The sequence below is a fragment of the Macaca mulatta genome, chromosome Y (genome assembly GCF_049350105.2).
Source record: "Macaca mulatta isolate MMU2019108-1 chromosome Y, T2T-MMU8v2.0, whole genome shotgun sequence".
Taxonomy (NCBI): Eukaryota; Metazoa; Chordata; class Mammalia; order Primates; family Cercopithecidae; genus Macaca; species Macaca mulatta.
Window position 1 is genome coordinate 1,764,671 of NC_133427.1, and position 13,186 is coordinate 1,777,856.

Sequence of the window (13,186 nt, forward strand, 5' to 3'; positions counted from 1 at the left end):
CCACGTGTCTGCCCTTAGTACAACTCAGAGAATCCACAGTAGCTGGTCCTAGTGTGGCTCAGAGAATCCACACCGATGTTCCGGACAGAACTCGGTGAAACCAAAGCATCTGCAGGGCCGCACTGCCTCTGCAGGCTCCAGGGAAGGATCCTTGCTGCCTCTTGCAGATTCTGGTGTTTCTAGGCATCCCTTGGCTTATGGCTGCATCACCCAATCTCTGCTCAGGCACCGAGCCCAGCTCTGCCCCGAGAATGCAGCTAGGAGAGAGCTAGGAAATGGCATCTCATACTCATGGTTTCTGAGCCTCTAGTCTATGATTCATCTGACCACACCTGCTGGTTTCTGACTTGATCACTTTTGTTAGCTTCCTATGGTTTTGTGTGTGTGTGTGTGTGGTGGTGTTGTTTCCACTTTTTATTTTTATTATACTTTAAGTTCTGGGGCACATGTGCAGAATGTGCAGGTTTATTCTATAGGTATACACGTGCCATGGTGGTTTGCTGCATCCATCAACCCATGATCTACATTAGGCATTTCTCCTAATGCTCTCCGGGCCCTACTCCCCACCCCCGACAGGCCCCGGTGTATGACGTTCCCCTCCCTGTGTCCTACAGGTTCTCATTGTTCAACTCCCACTTACGAGTGAGAATGTGCGGTGCTTGGTTTTCTGTTCTTGTGTTAGTTTGCTGAGTGTCTGTCTATATTTCCTCCCACACACAAGCTATTGAGAAGAAAGATCCAGAAGGACACATTCCACCAAAGGAGTCACGGCCACTCTTGGGAACATCATGTCTGGGTTTGCTCACCCAGGCCGTTCCCTGTGGTACCCTGGTGGCAGCCACTATGGTCTTCGGGTGACACGAGTTCCAGTTCAGACTGAATGTCTGGTATCAATCACAAACATCTGGGATCAATCACAAACACATTGGCTCTTGAGCGCTGGGCACCTGATTGTATTCCGTAACTCCAGCCCGTACCCTGGCAAACGTCAACTCAACTTGGGGCGTCTTACTTCTTGAACATGAAGCCACCAACTTCTACGACATGAGCGAGGTGACCGGTTCAATGCACCTATCCAAAGCTATTGACAGCTTGTCACTACGCACAATTGATAAGCATGTCAAAACATAAAGTGTGCTTCGGTCACGTGGTCTCGCTGAATGGCCAGCAACGACTGACTTCAGTGTTTGAAATTCACAGCACGTAGCGGGGTTTCTATCACAGGGGCGTCCTCATGGATGCGAAAGAATCATTGTTCTTTCTACTGTGGCCTCACCCACCATGTATTTTACTTTATTTTATTTGAGACGGAGTCTCGCTCTGTCACCAGGCTGGAGTGCAGTGGCGTGATCTTGGCTCACTGCAACCTCTGCCTCCCAGGTTCATGCGATTCTCCTGCCCCAGCCTCCCGAGTAGCTGGGATGACAGGCGCCTGCTACGACACTTGGCTAATTTTGTATTTTCTTAAGTGAAGGCAGGGTTTCACCATGTTATCCAGGCTGGTCTTGACCTCCTGACCTCAGGTAATCCTCCCGCCTCGGCCTCCCAAAGTGCTGGGATTACAGGCGTGAGCCACTGCACCTGGCCGGAGATGGAGTCTTTAAAGAGGTGACTCAGGTAAAATGAGGTCAGAGGGTGGGTCCTGATCCAATAGGACTGAGATCCTTATAAGAAGAGGAGATGAGGACACAGACACATACAGAGGGACAACCAAGGGAGGACACAGGGCGATGATGACATCTGCAAGCCCAGGAGAGAGGCCTCAGGAGGAACCAGCCCTGCCCACACCTGGATCTCAGACTTCCAACCTCCAGGACTGTGGGAGAATCGATGTCTGTTGTTTCTAAGCCACCCAGTCTCTGGTATTCTGTGATAGCAGCCTGAGATGGACTAAGACATCTCATAAGAGGAGGAGATGAGGACACAGACACACACAGAGGGATGAGCCTGTGAGGACACAGGGAGAAGACGGCGTCTCCAAGCCCAGGAGAGAGGCCTCAGGAGGAACCAGCCCTGCCCACACCTTCATCTCAGACCTCCGGCCTCCAGGACTGTGGGAGAATCAAGTCTGTTGTTTATAAGCCACCCAATCTACGGTATTCTGTGACAGCAGCCTGAAATGGACTGAGACATCTCATAAGAAGAGGGGATGAGGACATAGACACACACAGAGGGTTGAGCCTGTGAGGACACAGGGAGAAGACGGCATCTACAAGCCCAGGAGAGAGGCCTCAGGAGGAACCAGCCCTGCCCATACACTCATCTCAGACGTCCAGCCTCCAGGACTGTGGAAGAATCAAAGTCTGTTGTTTATAAGTCACCCAGTTTATGCTATTCTGTGACAGCAGCCTGAAATGGACTAAGACACCTCATAAGAAGAGGAGATGAGGACACAGACACACACAGAGGGATGACCCTGTGAGGACACAGGGAGAAGACGGTGTCCACGACCCAAGGAGAGAGGCCTCAGGAGGAGTCAGCCCCACCCACATCTTGATCTGGGGCCTCCAGCCTCCAGAACTGTGGAAGAATCAATGTCTGCTGTTTACGCCACTGGGTCCGTGGTATTTTATTACGGCAGCCCCGGCAAAGCAATGTTCTCTCCTTTAAGAGGTCAGTCGAAGGTACGAATTATGAAAAAGGGGCATATTTGGAAAGAGTCAGTGCCATCAACAAGGAAGTTTCCAGAAAGCTCAGAGACGGCATCTGTTAGCACTGTCACTGTCCTCTGCAGAGTAATCAAGCAGAAATGAAACGTGGCTCAGGTGAACGCCTGTCATCAATATTCATTTTCCATAATCAAACCGCTGAAGCAAAGGAGGAGAACAGGAAAAGAAAAGCAGTGGGGGTTGAATTGTACGTCTCAAAAAAACTAGGGGGAACTGGCTGGGCGCGGTGGCTCACGCCTGTCATCCCAGCACTTTGGGAGGCCGAGGCGGGTGGATCACGAGTTCAGGAGATGGAGACCATCCTGGCCAACATGGTGAACCCCCGTCTCTACTAAAAATACAAAAATTAGCCGGGCGTGGCGACGCGTCCCTGTAGTCCCAGCTACTCAGGAGGCTGAGGCAGGAGAATCGCTTGAACCCAGGAGGCGGAGGTTGCAGTGAGCCGAGATCACACCACTGCACTACAGCCTGGGCGACGGAGCAAGACTCCGTCTCAAAAAACTAAACTAAACTAAAATAAACGAAAATAAACAAACAAAAAATGGTAGAGCCGGCTCTGAGCTGGCTTGGGTCTCAAGGCCTTTGCCTCTGAAGTTCCTTGATCTGCTTTGCAATCTGTATTACTTTCCTGGCACATTGTCTAAACAAGACACATACAGAGGGACAACCAAGGGAGGACACAGGGCGATGATGACATCTGCAAGCCCAGGAGCACAGACTGGATGGTTCAAAGTCACAGAAATTCCTCCAGTGAATGGATGGCTTCTGGAGACCAGAAGTCTGAAATTCAGGAGGGGACACGGTCGTGCTCTCTCTGGTCGGTCTTCTGGGGGGATCCTTCCTGCCTCTCCCAGCTCCCGGGGGCTCTAGGTGTCGCTGGGCTTGTGGCCGCAGCACTCCAGTCTCTGCCTCTATCTCCACGTGGCCTTCTCCTCTGTGTCTGTGTCTCCTCTTCTATGTCTTACAAGGGCACCTGCCATTGCATTTACGGCCCTTCTTATATGTAGAATGGGGTCAGAATAGTTAACATTACGTGTTAACTTGACTGGATCATGGGGCGCCTAGATCTTTGATTGAATGTTACTCTAGGGTATCTGTGAGGGTGGAGGGGACGGTCCTTCCTGCCTCTCCCAGCCCCTAGGGGCTCCAGACATCCCTGGGTTTGTGACTGCATCACTCCAGTCTCTGCCTCCATCTCCATGTGGCCTTCTCTGTATCTCTGCCTCCAAATTTTACTTCTTTTTTTTTTTTTTTTTGAGACAGAGTTTCACTCTTGTTGCCCAGGCTGGAGTGCAATGGCGTGGTCTCAGCTCACCACAACCTCCACCTTCCGGGTTCAAGCAATTCTCCTGCCTCAGCCTCCCGAGTAGCTGGGATTACAGGCGCGCACCACCACGCCCAGCTAATTTTTTGTATTTTTTAGTAGAGACGGGGTTTCATCAAATTGGTCAGGCTGGTCTCGAACTCCTGACCTCAGGTGATGCGCCCACCTTGGCCTCCCAAAGTGCTGGGATGACAGGCGTGAGCCACCGCGGCCAGCCATTTTCTACTTCTTGTAAGGCCACCCATCATCTTGGATTAAGGTCCATCCTAATGATCTCATGTTCACTTAATTCCATCTACAAAGACCCTATTTCTAAATTAGGTCCCAGTTATAGTATGTGGAGTTAGGATGTGGACATAACTGTTCAGATAAGAGTTAATGGCGGTCAGGTGCAGTGGCTCAGGCCTATAATCCCAGCATTTGGGAGGCCAAGGCAGGCAGATCACTTGAGGTCAGGAGTTTGATTCCAGCCTGGCCAACATGGTGAAGCCCCGTTTCTACTAAAAACACAAAAATTAGCTGGGTGTGGTGGTGCGTGCCTGTGATCCCAGCTACTCGGGAGGCTGAGGTGGGAGAATCATTGGAACCCGGGAGGCAGAGGTTGCAGGGGGACGAGATGGCACCACTGCACTCCAGCCTGGGCAACAGAGAGAGACTTGTCTCTTTCCAAAAATAAAATAAAATAAGAGTGAATGGCCTAGGAGCAATACCATCACAGTTTTTCTTTAATATCTAAGTGTTTTTATAGGAATGAAAACTCTCTTGTTAATTGCACTTGGTGATATATGCTTCCTCAGCTTTCTTAGGTGATAATGAGGCTCAATTCTTATCAACTCTGCATGAATCTGCTTTGTAGCATCTAAATTGTTTAGGAAGTAGCTGTCATTTCTGTTGGGTGGGGTTGTTGTGGATGTGATCTGCTTATCTTCATTATTTAAAATAGAGATCACGGCCGGGCATGGTGGCTCACGCCTGTAATCCACGCACTTTGGGAGGCCGACACGGGAGGCTCCTGAGGTCAGGAGTTCGAGACCAGCCTGGCCAACGTAGCGAAATCCTGTCTCTACTAAAAATACAAAAATTAACCGGACGTGGTGGTGCGCGCCTGTAGTCCCAACTACTTTGGAGGCTGAGGCAGGACAATCACTTGAACCCGGGAGGCGGAGGTTGCAGTGAGCCGAGATCGCACCACTGCACTCCAGCCTGGGGGACAGAGTGAGGCTCCATCTCAAGAAAACATGGATAAATAAAACAGAGATTGCTTTGATAAACAGTATGAACCCCAAAGCGCGCTCTCAGAATAACAGACGGGCGGCTCCGCCAGTGCTGTGCGAGGAAGAGGTGCTCCTGGGTGTCTTCGGTGAGCAGCAACACCTGCCAAGGAGGTCACATTTCCCAGGTTCTCCATCCCATGCCTTGCCTTGCTCAGTGAGTCACGTCTGCAGCAAGTGCTGCTGGCTGTGCCAAGACTCCTCGTTCCCTCCTCCCTGCTGCCAGGCCCTCCTGTACGGCAGGCACCACACACAGAAGTGGAGCCCCGAGTGGGCGTCACAGAAGCCTGGCCCCCAACGTGCCCAGCCCAGCCTGAGGCCTGGGGTTAGGGCAGCCGGTCACGGCAGGGCTGTTCTTGCCAGTGGGTTCCAGGCCAATCCTTCAGCATGGAGCCTGAGGCGGGAGGGCTACACCGTCCTACAGAGAGTCCTGAGCTGAGAAGAAGCCTGAGAAACACACATGTCTTCCTCTGGGTGCTGTCACGCATAGGTGTGAAAACAGGAAACGCCCCAGCCAGCACACACACCTCACCTGTGCACACGGGCACGCACACAACTCACCTGTGCACACGGGCACTCATGCACCTTATCTGTGCACACTGGCATGCACCTCACCTGTGCACACCGGCACACAGCTCACTTGTGCACACAGACCTTACCTGTGTACACGGGCACACACACACCTTACTTGTGCACACCGGCACACACTCACCTCACCTGTGTACATGGGCACACACACCTCACCTGTGCACACGGGCATGAACGCACCTCACCTGTGCATATTGGTACATACCTCACCTGTGCACAGGGGTACACACACCTCATCTGTGCACAGGGGTACACACACCTCATCTGTGCACAGGGGTACACACACCTCATCTGTGCACATGGGTACACACACCTCATCTGTGCACACGGGCATGAATGCACCTCACCTGTGCATATTGGTACATACCTCACCTGTGCACAGGGGTACACACACCTCACCTGTGCACATGGGTACACACACCTCATCTGTGCACACGGGCATGAACGCACCTCACCTGTGCATATTGGCACACACCTCACCTGTGCACAGGGGTACACACACCTCATCTGTGCACATGGGCACACACACTTCACCTGTACACACGGGCATGCGCACCTCACCTGTGCACACGGGCATGAACGCACCTCACCTGTGCATATTGGTACATACCTCACCTGTGCACAGGGGTACACACACCTCACCTGTACACACGGGCACGCACACACTTCACCTGTACACACGGGCACACACACCTGACCTGTACACACGGGCACGCACACACTTCACCTGTACACACGGGCACGCACACCTCACCTGTGCACACGGGCATGAACGCACCTCACCTGTGCATATTGGTACACACTTCACCTGTGCACAGGGGTACACACACCTCATCTGTGCACATGGGCACACACACCTCACCTGTACACACGAGCATGCGCACCTCACCTGTACACACAGGCATGCACACCTCACCTGTGCACATGGGCACACGCACCTCACCTGTACACACGGGCACACACACCTCACCTGTACACACAGGCATGCACACCTCACCTGTGCACATGGGCACGCACACCTCACCTGTACACACGGGCACGCACACCTCACCTGTACACAGGAGTACACACACACCTCACCTGTACACACGGGCACACACACCTCACCTGCGCACACGGGCACGCACACCTCACCTGTGCACACGGGCACGCACTCCTCACCTGTACACACGGGCACACACACCTGACCTGTACACACGGGCACGCACACCTCACCTGTACACATGGGCACACACACTTCACCTGCGCACACGGGCACGCACACCTCACCTGTACACACGGGCACACACACCTCACCTGTACATACGGGCACACACACTTCACCTGCGCACACGGGCACGCACACCTCACCTGTACACATGAGCATGCACACCTCACCTGTACATACGGGCACACACACTTCACCTGCGCACACGGGCACGCACACCTCACCTGTACACACGGGCACACACACCTCACCTGTACATACGGGCACACACACTTCACCTGCGCACACGGGCATGCACACCTCACCTGTACACACGGGCACACGCACCTCACCTGTACACAGGGGTACACACACCTGACCTGTACACACGGGCATGCACACCTCACCTGTGCACACGGGCACACACACTTCACCTGCGCACACAGGCATGGACACCTCACCTGTGCACACTGGCATGCACACCTCACCTGTACACAGGGGTACACACACCTGACCTGTACACACGGGCATGCACACCTCACCTGTAAACAGGGGTACACACACCTGACCTGTACACACAGGCATGCACACCTCACCTGTGCACACGGGCACACGCACATGCCCTTGCTTCTTCAGAGCAGTAGGAAGGAGAAGCAGCCCCTCCTGGCCACAGGCCCTGCTCTCCATGCCACCCTCTCACCTGCCCTTCCCTGCAGAGCCCGGGCCTTCCTCAGCTGCCCAGAGAGGACGAAGTTCTGGCCAGCCACGCTTCTTCCCTCCCACGACCGGCAGGGTTCACACTTTATGCAGGATCCCATCGAGGCCGTCTCCCTCATCCGACACCCTTCAGCAGAGAGGCTCACAGGCGCAAGAGCTCAATCTGACAAAACAGATGGGCCAAGGTATCCTAGGAGGCTCCCACGGCCCTCCCTTCCTTCCATCCTGCCCCTCACTGTGCAGGGAAATGAAAACCGTTAGGAGCTGGCAGGGCCTGTGCCCCTGGGCTCACCTCCTCGCAGTCCTGAGGGCACTCCAGGGCCGGGAGATGGGGAGGGCGCCCACCCTGCTGTACATTCCAGAGGCTGGCCCCAAAATCTGATGCTGGCATGGCCAAGCAACCAGGTCTTTCCGACCGTGGCATTAACACTTTGTGACCTTCGGGCTGCAGAGAAATTCAAAGGCAAGTCCTACTGTGTGCTCTGACTGTCTCCGTCTCCAAATTCCTACATGGAAATCCTCATCCCCAGTGAGATGGTGTTAGGAGGTGAGGCCCTTGGGAGGTGATGAGGTCACGATGGTGGAGACTCAAGAAAGGAATCAGTGCCCTTATAAAAGGGACTCCAGAGAGCTCCTCGCCCCTTCCGCTGCCTGACGACACAGTGAGAAGGGGCCACCTGTGAACCAGGAAGTGGGTTCTCGCCAGACCCTGGCACACTTTGATCTTGGACTTCAGCCTCCAGAACCGTGAAACATAAATGTGTGTTGTTTATAAGCCACCCAGACTATGGAATTTTTTTTTCTTTTTTGAGATGGAGTTTTGCTGTTGTGGCTCAGGCTGGAGTGCAGTGCCGCAATCTTGGCTCACCACAACCTCCGCCTCCCGAGTTCAAGCGATTCTCCTTCCTCAGCCTCCCAAGTAGCTGGGATTACAGGCGCCTGCCACCACGCCTGGCTAATTTTGTATTTTTAGCAGAAACAGGGTTTTACCATGTCGGCCAGGCTGGTCTCCTGACCTCAGGTGATCCACCCGCCTCGGCCTCCCAAACTGCTGGGATTACAGGTGTGAGCCACCGCGCTCGGGCGGGGTTAGGAGAAAATCACAAGAGAGACCTGTTGATGGACAGACAGTACACTGCGTGTCTCAACAGGAGTCCACACCAATGCCGCCTGCAGATGTAGTGCCTGACATTCCCATGGGGGGCACAACGGAAGGTTTAAATATATCTGTTATCCTTTTCTATGTCTGACCTCTGTGTTTCTTGTCCCTTCTAAAAACTAAAATAACAATACAATGGCACATTGCTAAGTCTACCAAGGACAGCAAATGGCTGGGGATGTACGTATCCCAGAGCACTGCGCACAGAGCCCCAGTGCACAGTGGACGCAGGGAGCACTGTCCCCTGAGCACTGGGAGCACTGTCCCCAGAGCACCAGTGCTCAGCAGACGCAGGGAGCACTGTCCCCAGAGCACCAGTGCACAGCAGACGCAGGGAGCACTGTCCACGCTCCCAGAGCACCAGTGCTCAGCAGACGCAGGGAGCACTGTCCCCAGAGCACCAGTGCTCAGCAGACGCAGGGAGCACTGTCCCCAGAGCACCAGTGCACAGCAGACGCAGGGAGCACTGTCCACGCTCCCAGAGCACCAGTGCTCAGCAGACGCAGGGAGCACTGTCCCCAGAGCACCAGTGCTCAGCAGACGCAGGGAGCACTGTCCCCAGAGCACCAGTGCACAGCAGACGCAGGGAGCACTGTCCACGCTCCCAGAGCACCAGTGCTCAGCAGACGCAGGGAGCACTGTCCCCAGAGCACCAGTGTCCAGCAGACGCAGGGAGCACTGTCCCCAGAGCACCAGTGTGCAGCAGACGCAGGGAGCACTGTCCCCAGAGCACCAGTGTGCAGCAGACGCAGGGAGCACTGTCCCTAGAGCACCAGTGTCCAGCAGACGCAGGGAGCACTGTCCACGCTCCCAGAGCACCAGTGCTCAGCAGACGCAGGGAGCACTGTCCCCAGAGCACCAGTGTCCAGCAGACGCAGGGAGCACTGTCCCCAGAGCACCAGTGTCCAGCAGACGCAGGGAGCACTGTCCACGCTCCCAGAGCACCAGTGTGCAGCAGACGCAGGGAGCACTGTCCCCAGAGCACCAGTGTCCAGCAGACGCAGGGAGCACTGTCCCCAGAGCACCAGTGTCCAGCAGACGCAGGGAGCACTGTCCCCAGAGCACCAGTGCTCAGCAGACGCAGGGAGCACTGTCCCCAGAGCACCAGTGTCCAGCAGACGCAGGGAGCACTGTCCCCAGAGCACCAGTGTCCAGCAGACGCAGGGAGCACTGTCCACGCTCCCAGAGCACCAGTGTGCAGCAGACGCAGGGAGCACTGTCCCCAGAGCAGCAGTGTCCAGCAGGCGCAGGGCGCACTGTCCCCAGAGCACCAGTGTCCAGCAGACGCAGGGAGCACTGTCCCCAGAGCACCAGTGTCCAGCAGACGCAGGGAGCACTGTCCACGCTCCCAGAGCACCAGTGCACAGCAGACGCAGGGAGCACTGTCCCCAGAGCACCAGTGTCCAGCAGGCGCAGGGCGCACCATGCCCCACAGACAGAGGGAGATGAGTAACCTTTAACCCACCTGGGATGCTGTTATGATTATTCACAGGGTGCACCCACCTGCTCTGAAGGTCGTCCATGTTCAGCTCAGCGACGTAATGGGTGGCGGAGGAGACGGTGACCACCCTCGCACTGTGGCCAGGGGACCCGGACTCTCTCAGCGTATCCAGGAGAAGGTTGGTCAGCAGGAAGTGCCCCAGGTAGTTCAGGCCGAAATGTTCCTCGAATCCATCTCTGGTTTTCCTCTGAGGGACCATCATCACCCCAGCTGGACAAAAGAGAATATCAGAAGGAGTTAGATTGGGGAAGACAGTGGAGAAATCTCACAAACGGACTCCTGGGATGTGCAAATGGCCCAGGACATTGGAGGGTGGGGTGTAGAGCTGGCGGCCATGTCTTCCTCCTGGGTCTCTGTCTCCTGCTTTAGGTGTGGTGGGGAAGATTCTAGAAGATCACTGACGTCCCTTCCTGCCTTCTGTCTCTGCACCTCTGTGCCTTGACTTTAAAAATAACCACAAGCGGGGTGCGGTGGCTCATGCCTGTCATCCCAGCACTTCGGGAGGCCGAGGCGGGTGGATCACCTGAGGTCAGGAGTTCAAGACCATCCTGGCCAACATGGTGAAACCCTGTCTCTACCAAAAAAAATACAAAATTAGCCAAGCATCGTGGCAAGTGCCTGTAATCCCAGCTACTTGAGAGGCTGAGGCAGGAGAATGGCTTGAACCCGGGAGGTGGAGGTTACAGTGAGCAGAGATCACGCCACTGCACTCTAGCCTGGCGACAGAGCGAGACTCTGTCTCAAAAAAGAAAAAAAGAAAGAAAAATAATAACCATAATGATAACACAGCAACATACACAAGAGAGTGAGAATCTTCCAAGTCACCAAAGGGGGTCCCCTGGACAATTAATTATTCTGGGTGACCGGATGCGGTGGCTCGTACATGTAATCCCAGTCTTTGGGTAGGTGAGTAGGGCAGATCGCTTGAGGTCAGGAGTTTGAGATCAGCCTGGGCACCGCAGTGAAACCCTATCTTTACCAAAAATAAAAAAAATTAGCTGGGTGTGGTGGTGCGTGCCTGGAGTCCCAGCTACTTGGGGAGGCTGAGGCGGGAGGACTGCTTGAGGCCAAAAGGCGGAGGTTGCAGTGAGCTGAGATAGTGCCATTGCACCCCAGCCTGGGCAACAGAGATCCTGTCTCCCTTCCTGGGCCCCCCACAAAACAATTCTGGACAAGAATAGCTGCTATGGCACCCCCTCTTCACTGAGTGTCCCACAAACAAATTGCTCAGATGTCCTTTGAGAAATGCTGACCTCAGTATAAACATGGCCTGTCCTCACCCCTAGACCACAGGGCAGCCCTGTCGGTCACGATTCTATAAACATCATCATCACTGCAGGTTCTGTGCTTGACACGTTCTATCTCCCAGGCACAGAACACCCCCACCCTGTCAGGCCAAGCCCAGCTGAGTGCCTGCTCCCAAGTCCTTGCTGTGGGGGCCTGACCTCAAACGTCACTTGTCCCAGAAACACACACGAACTATATCATCTTGTACTTAGAGCAGACCAGCTTGCTTGGGTATTAATGCCAATGTGTATATGTATTCATACGTACATGGATAATGTAGATGTGTATACACAGGCATGTTATATATGTACCTGGAATTCTGTGTGTATCTACACGTAAACTGTACATGCAAATACAGGCACATATATTCATATACATATATATGCATATGTATTTGTGTATGTGTTTATATAGGTATACACTTGGGTATATAACTGCATATATGCACAATTCAAAGATATATACATATAGAGTTGTTAGCATATACATATATGTGTTCACGTCTTTACATGCAGATGTGAATTTTCAAATGCCTATAAATTTGTGCACATTTTATTTTACATACGTTGTATGCACATGTGCATATGAGCTTGCATGTGTCCACGTTTATTCCCATGTGTATACAGGTACATACACATTTACATCTTTGCATGTGTATCTGCATATAGTGTATGTATATATTACATGCTTCTATTTGGAATTGTATGATCGCAAATATTTGCATATGCTCATATACCTACATACACACGTTTGTCATTATTTGTACATTGGAACGTCTACATGTATTGCGTGGATGCAAACATGCAACGTTGCAAACATGCACGTTGATTGATCTGTGGAATCCCAGTTTTTGCATTTGTGAACACATTTGCATTTGCAAATGCATTTGAGGTGTATGATTAATATACACACACACAAATCCATTTGCATACGGACACGTGTTTGTGTTCAAAGATGTATTTCAATATGGAGCTATATTGATATTTGTAGATCTGTTTCTCTATTTGTATATCTATGTGTTTGCATCTGCATGTGTACATATTTTTCTATGCATAGGCATTTGTATATGTGCTTGTGTTTGTATTTTACATGGTGCTATCTTTACATATATGTAGGTCTAGTATTTCTCTAAGTATTTGTATATGTACATCTGCATAGTGTACATCTTCTATGCATATACATTTGTATATGTGCTTGTGTTTGTGTATTTCATATGGAGCTATCTATACATATATGCAGGTCTAGTATTTCTCTATGTGTTTGTATATGTAGAGGTGTATCTCCAGGTGTATGCATTTTTTGAGGTGTATGCATTTTTTGAGGTATATGCATTTGTGTATGTGCTTGCTTTTGTGTGTATTGTAATATCCGTACGAATTTGTGCCTCTGTACATGGACCCATTTCCCTATGAATTCTCTGATGTGTGTGCATTTGTGTACATGCCTGTGTTTGTGCACACAATCTTTCCAGTTGTATTTTACGA

The 13,186-nt window shown here is 52.5% G+C and overlaps 1 protein-coding gene across 1 annotated transcript in view; it reads right to left on the reverse strand.

Moving 5' to 3' along the window:
* LOC144338877 (polyprenol dehydrogenase) overlaps window positions 1-13,186 on the reverse strand; it is a 317,444-nt gene that overhangs the window by 30,846 nt on the left and 273,412 nt on the right. The window contains exon 5 of the mRNA XM_077989802.1: window positions 10,418-10,625. Coding sequence (XP_077845928.1) covers window positions 10,418-10,625 — 208 coding nt within the window. The remainder of the gene's footprint in view (window positions 1-10,417; window positions 10,626-13,186) is intronic.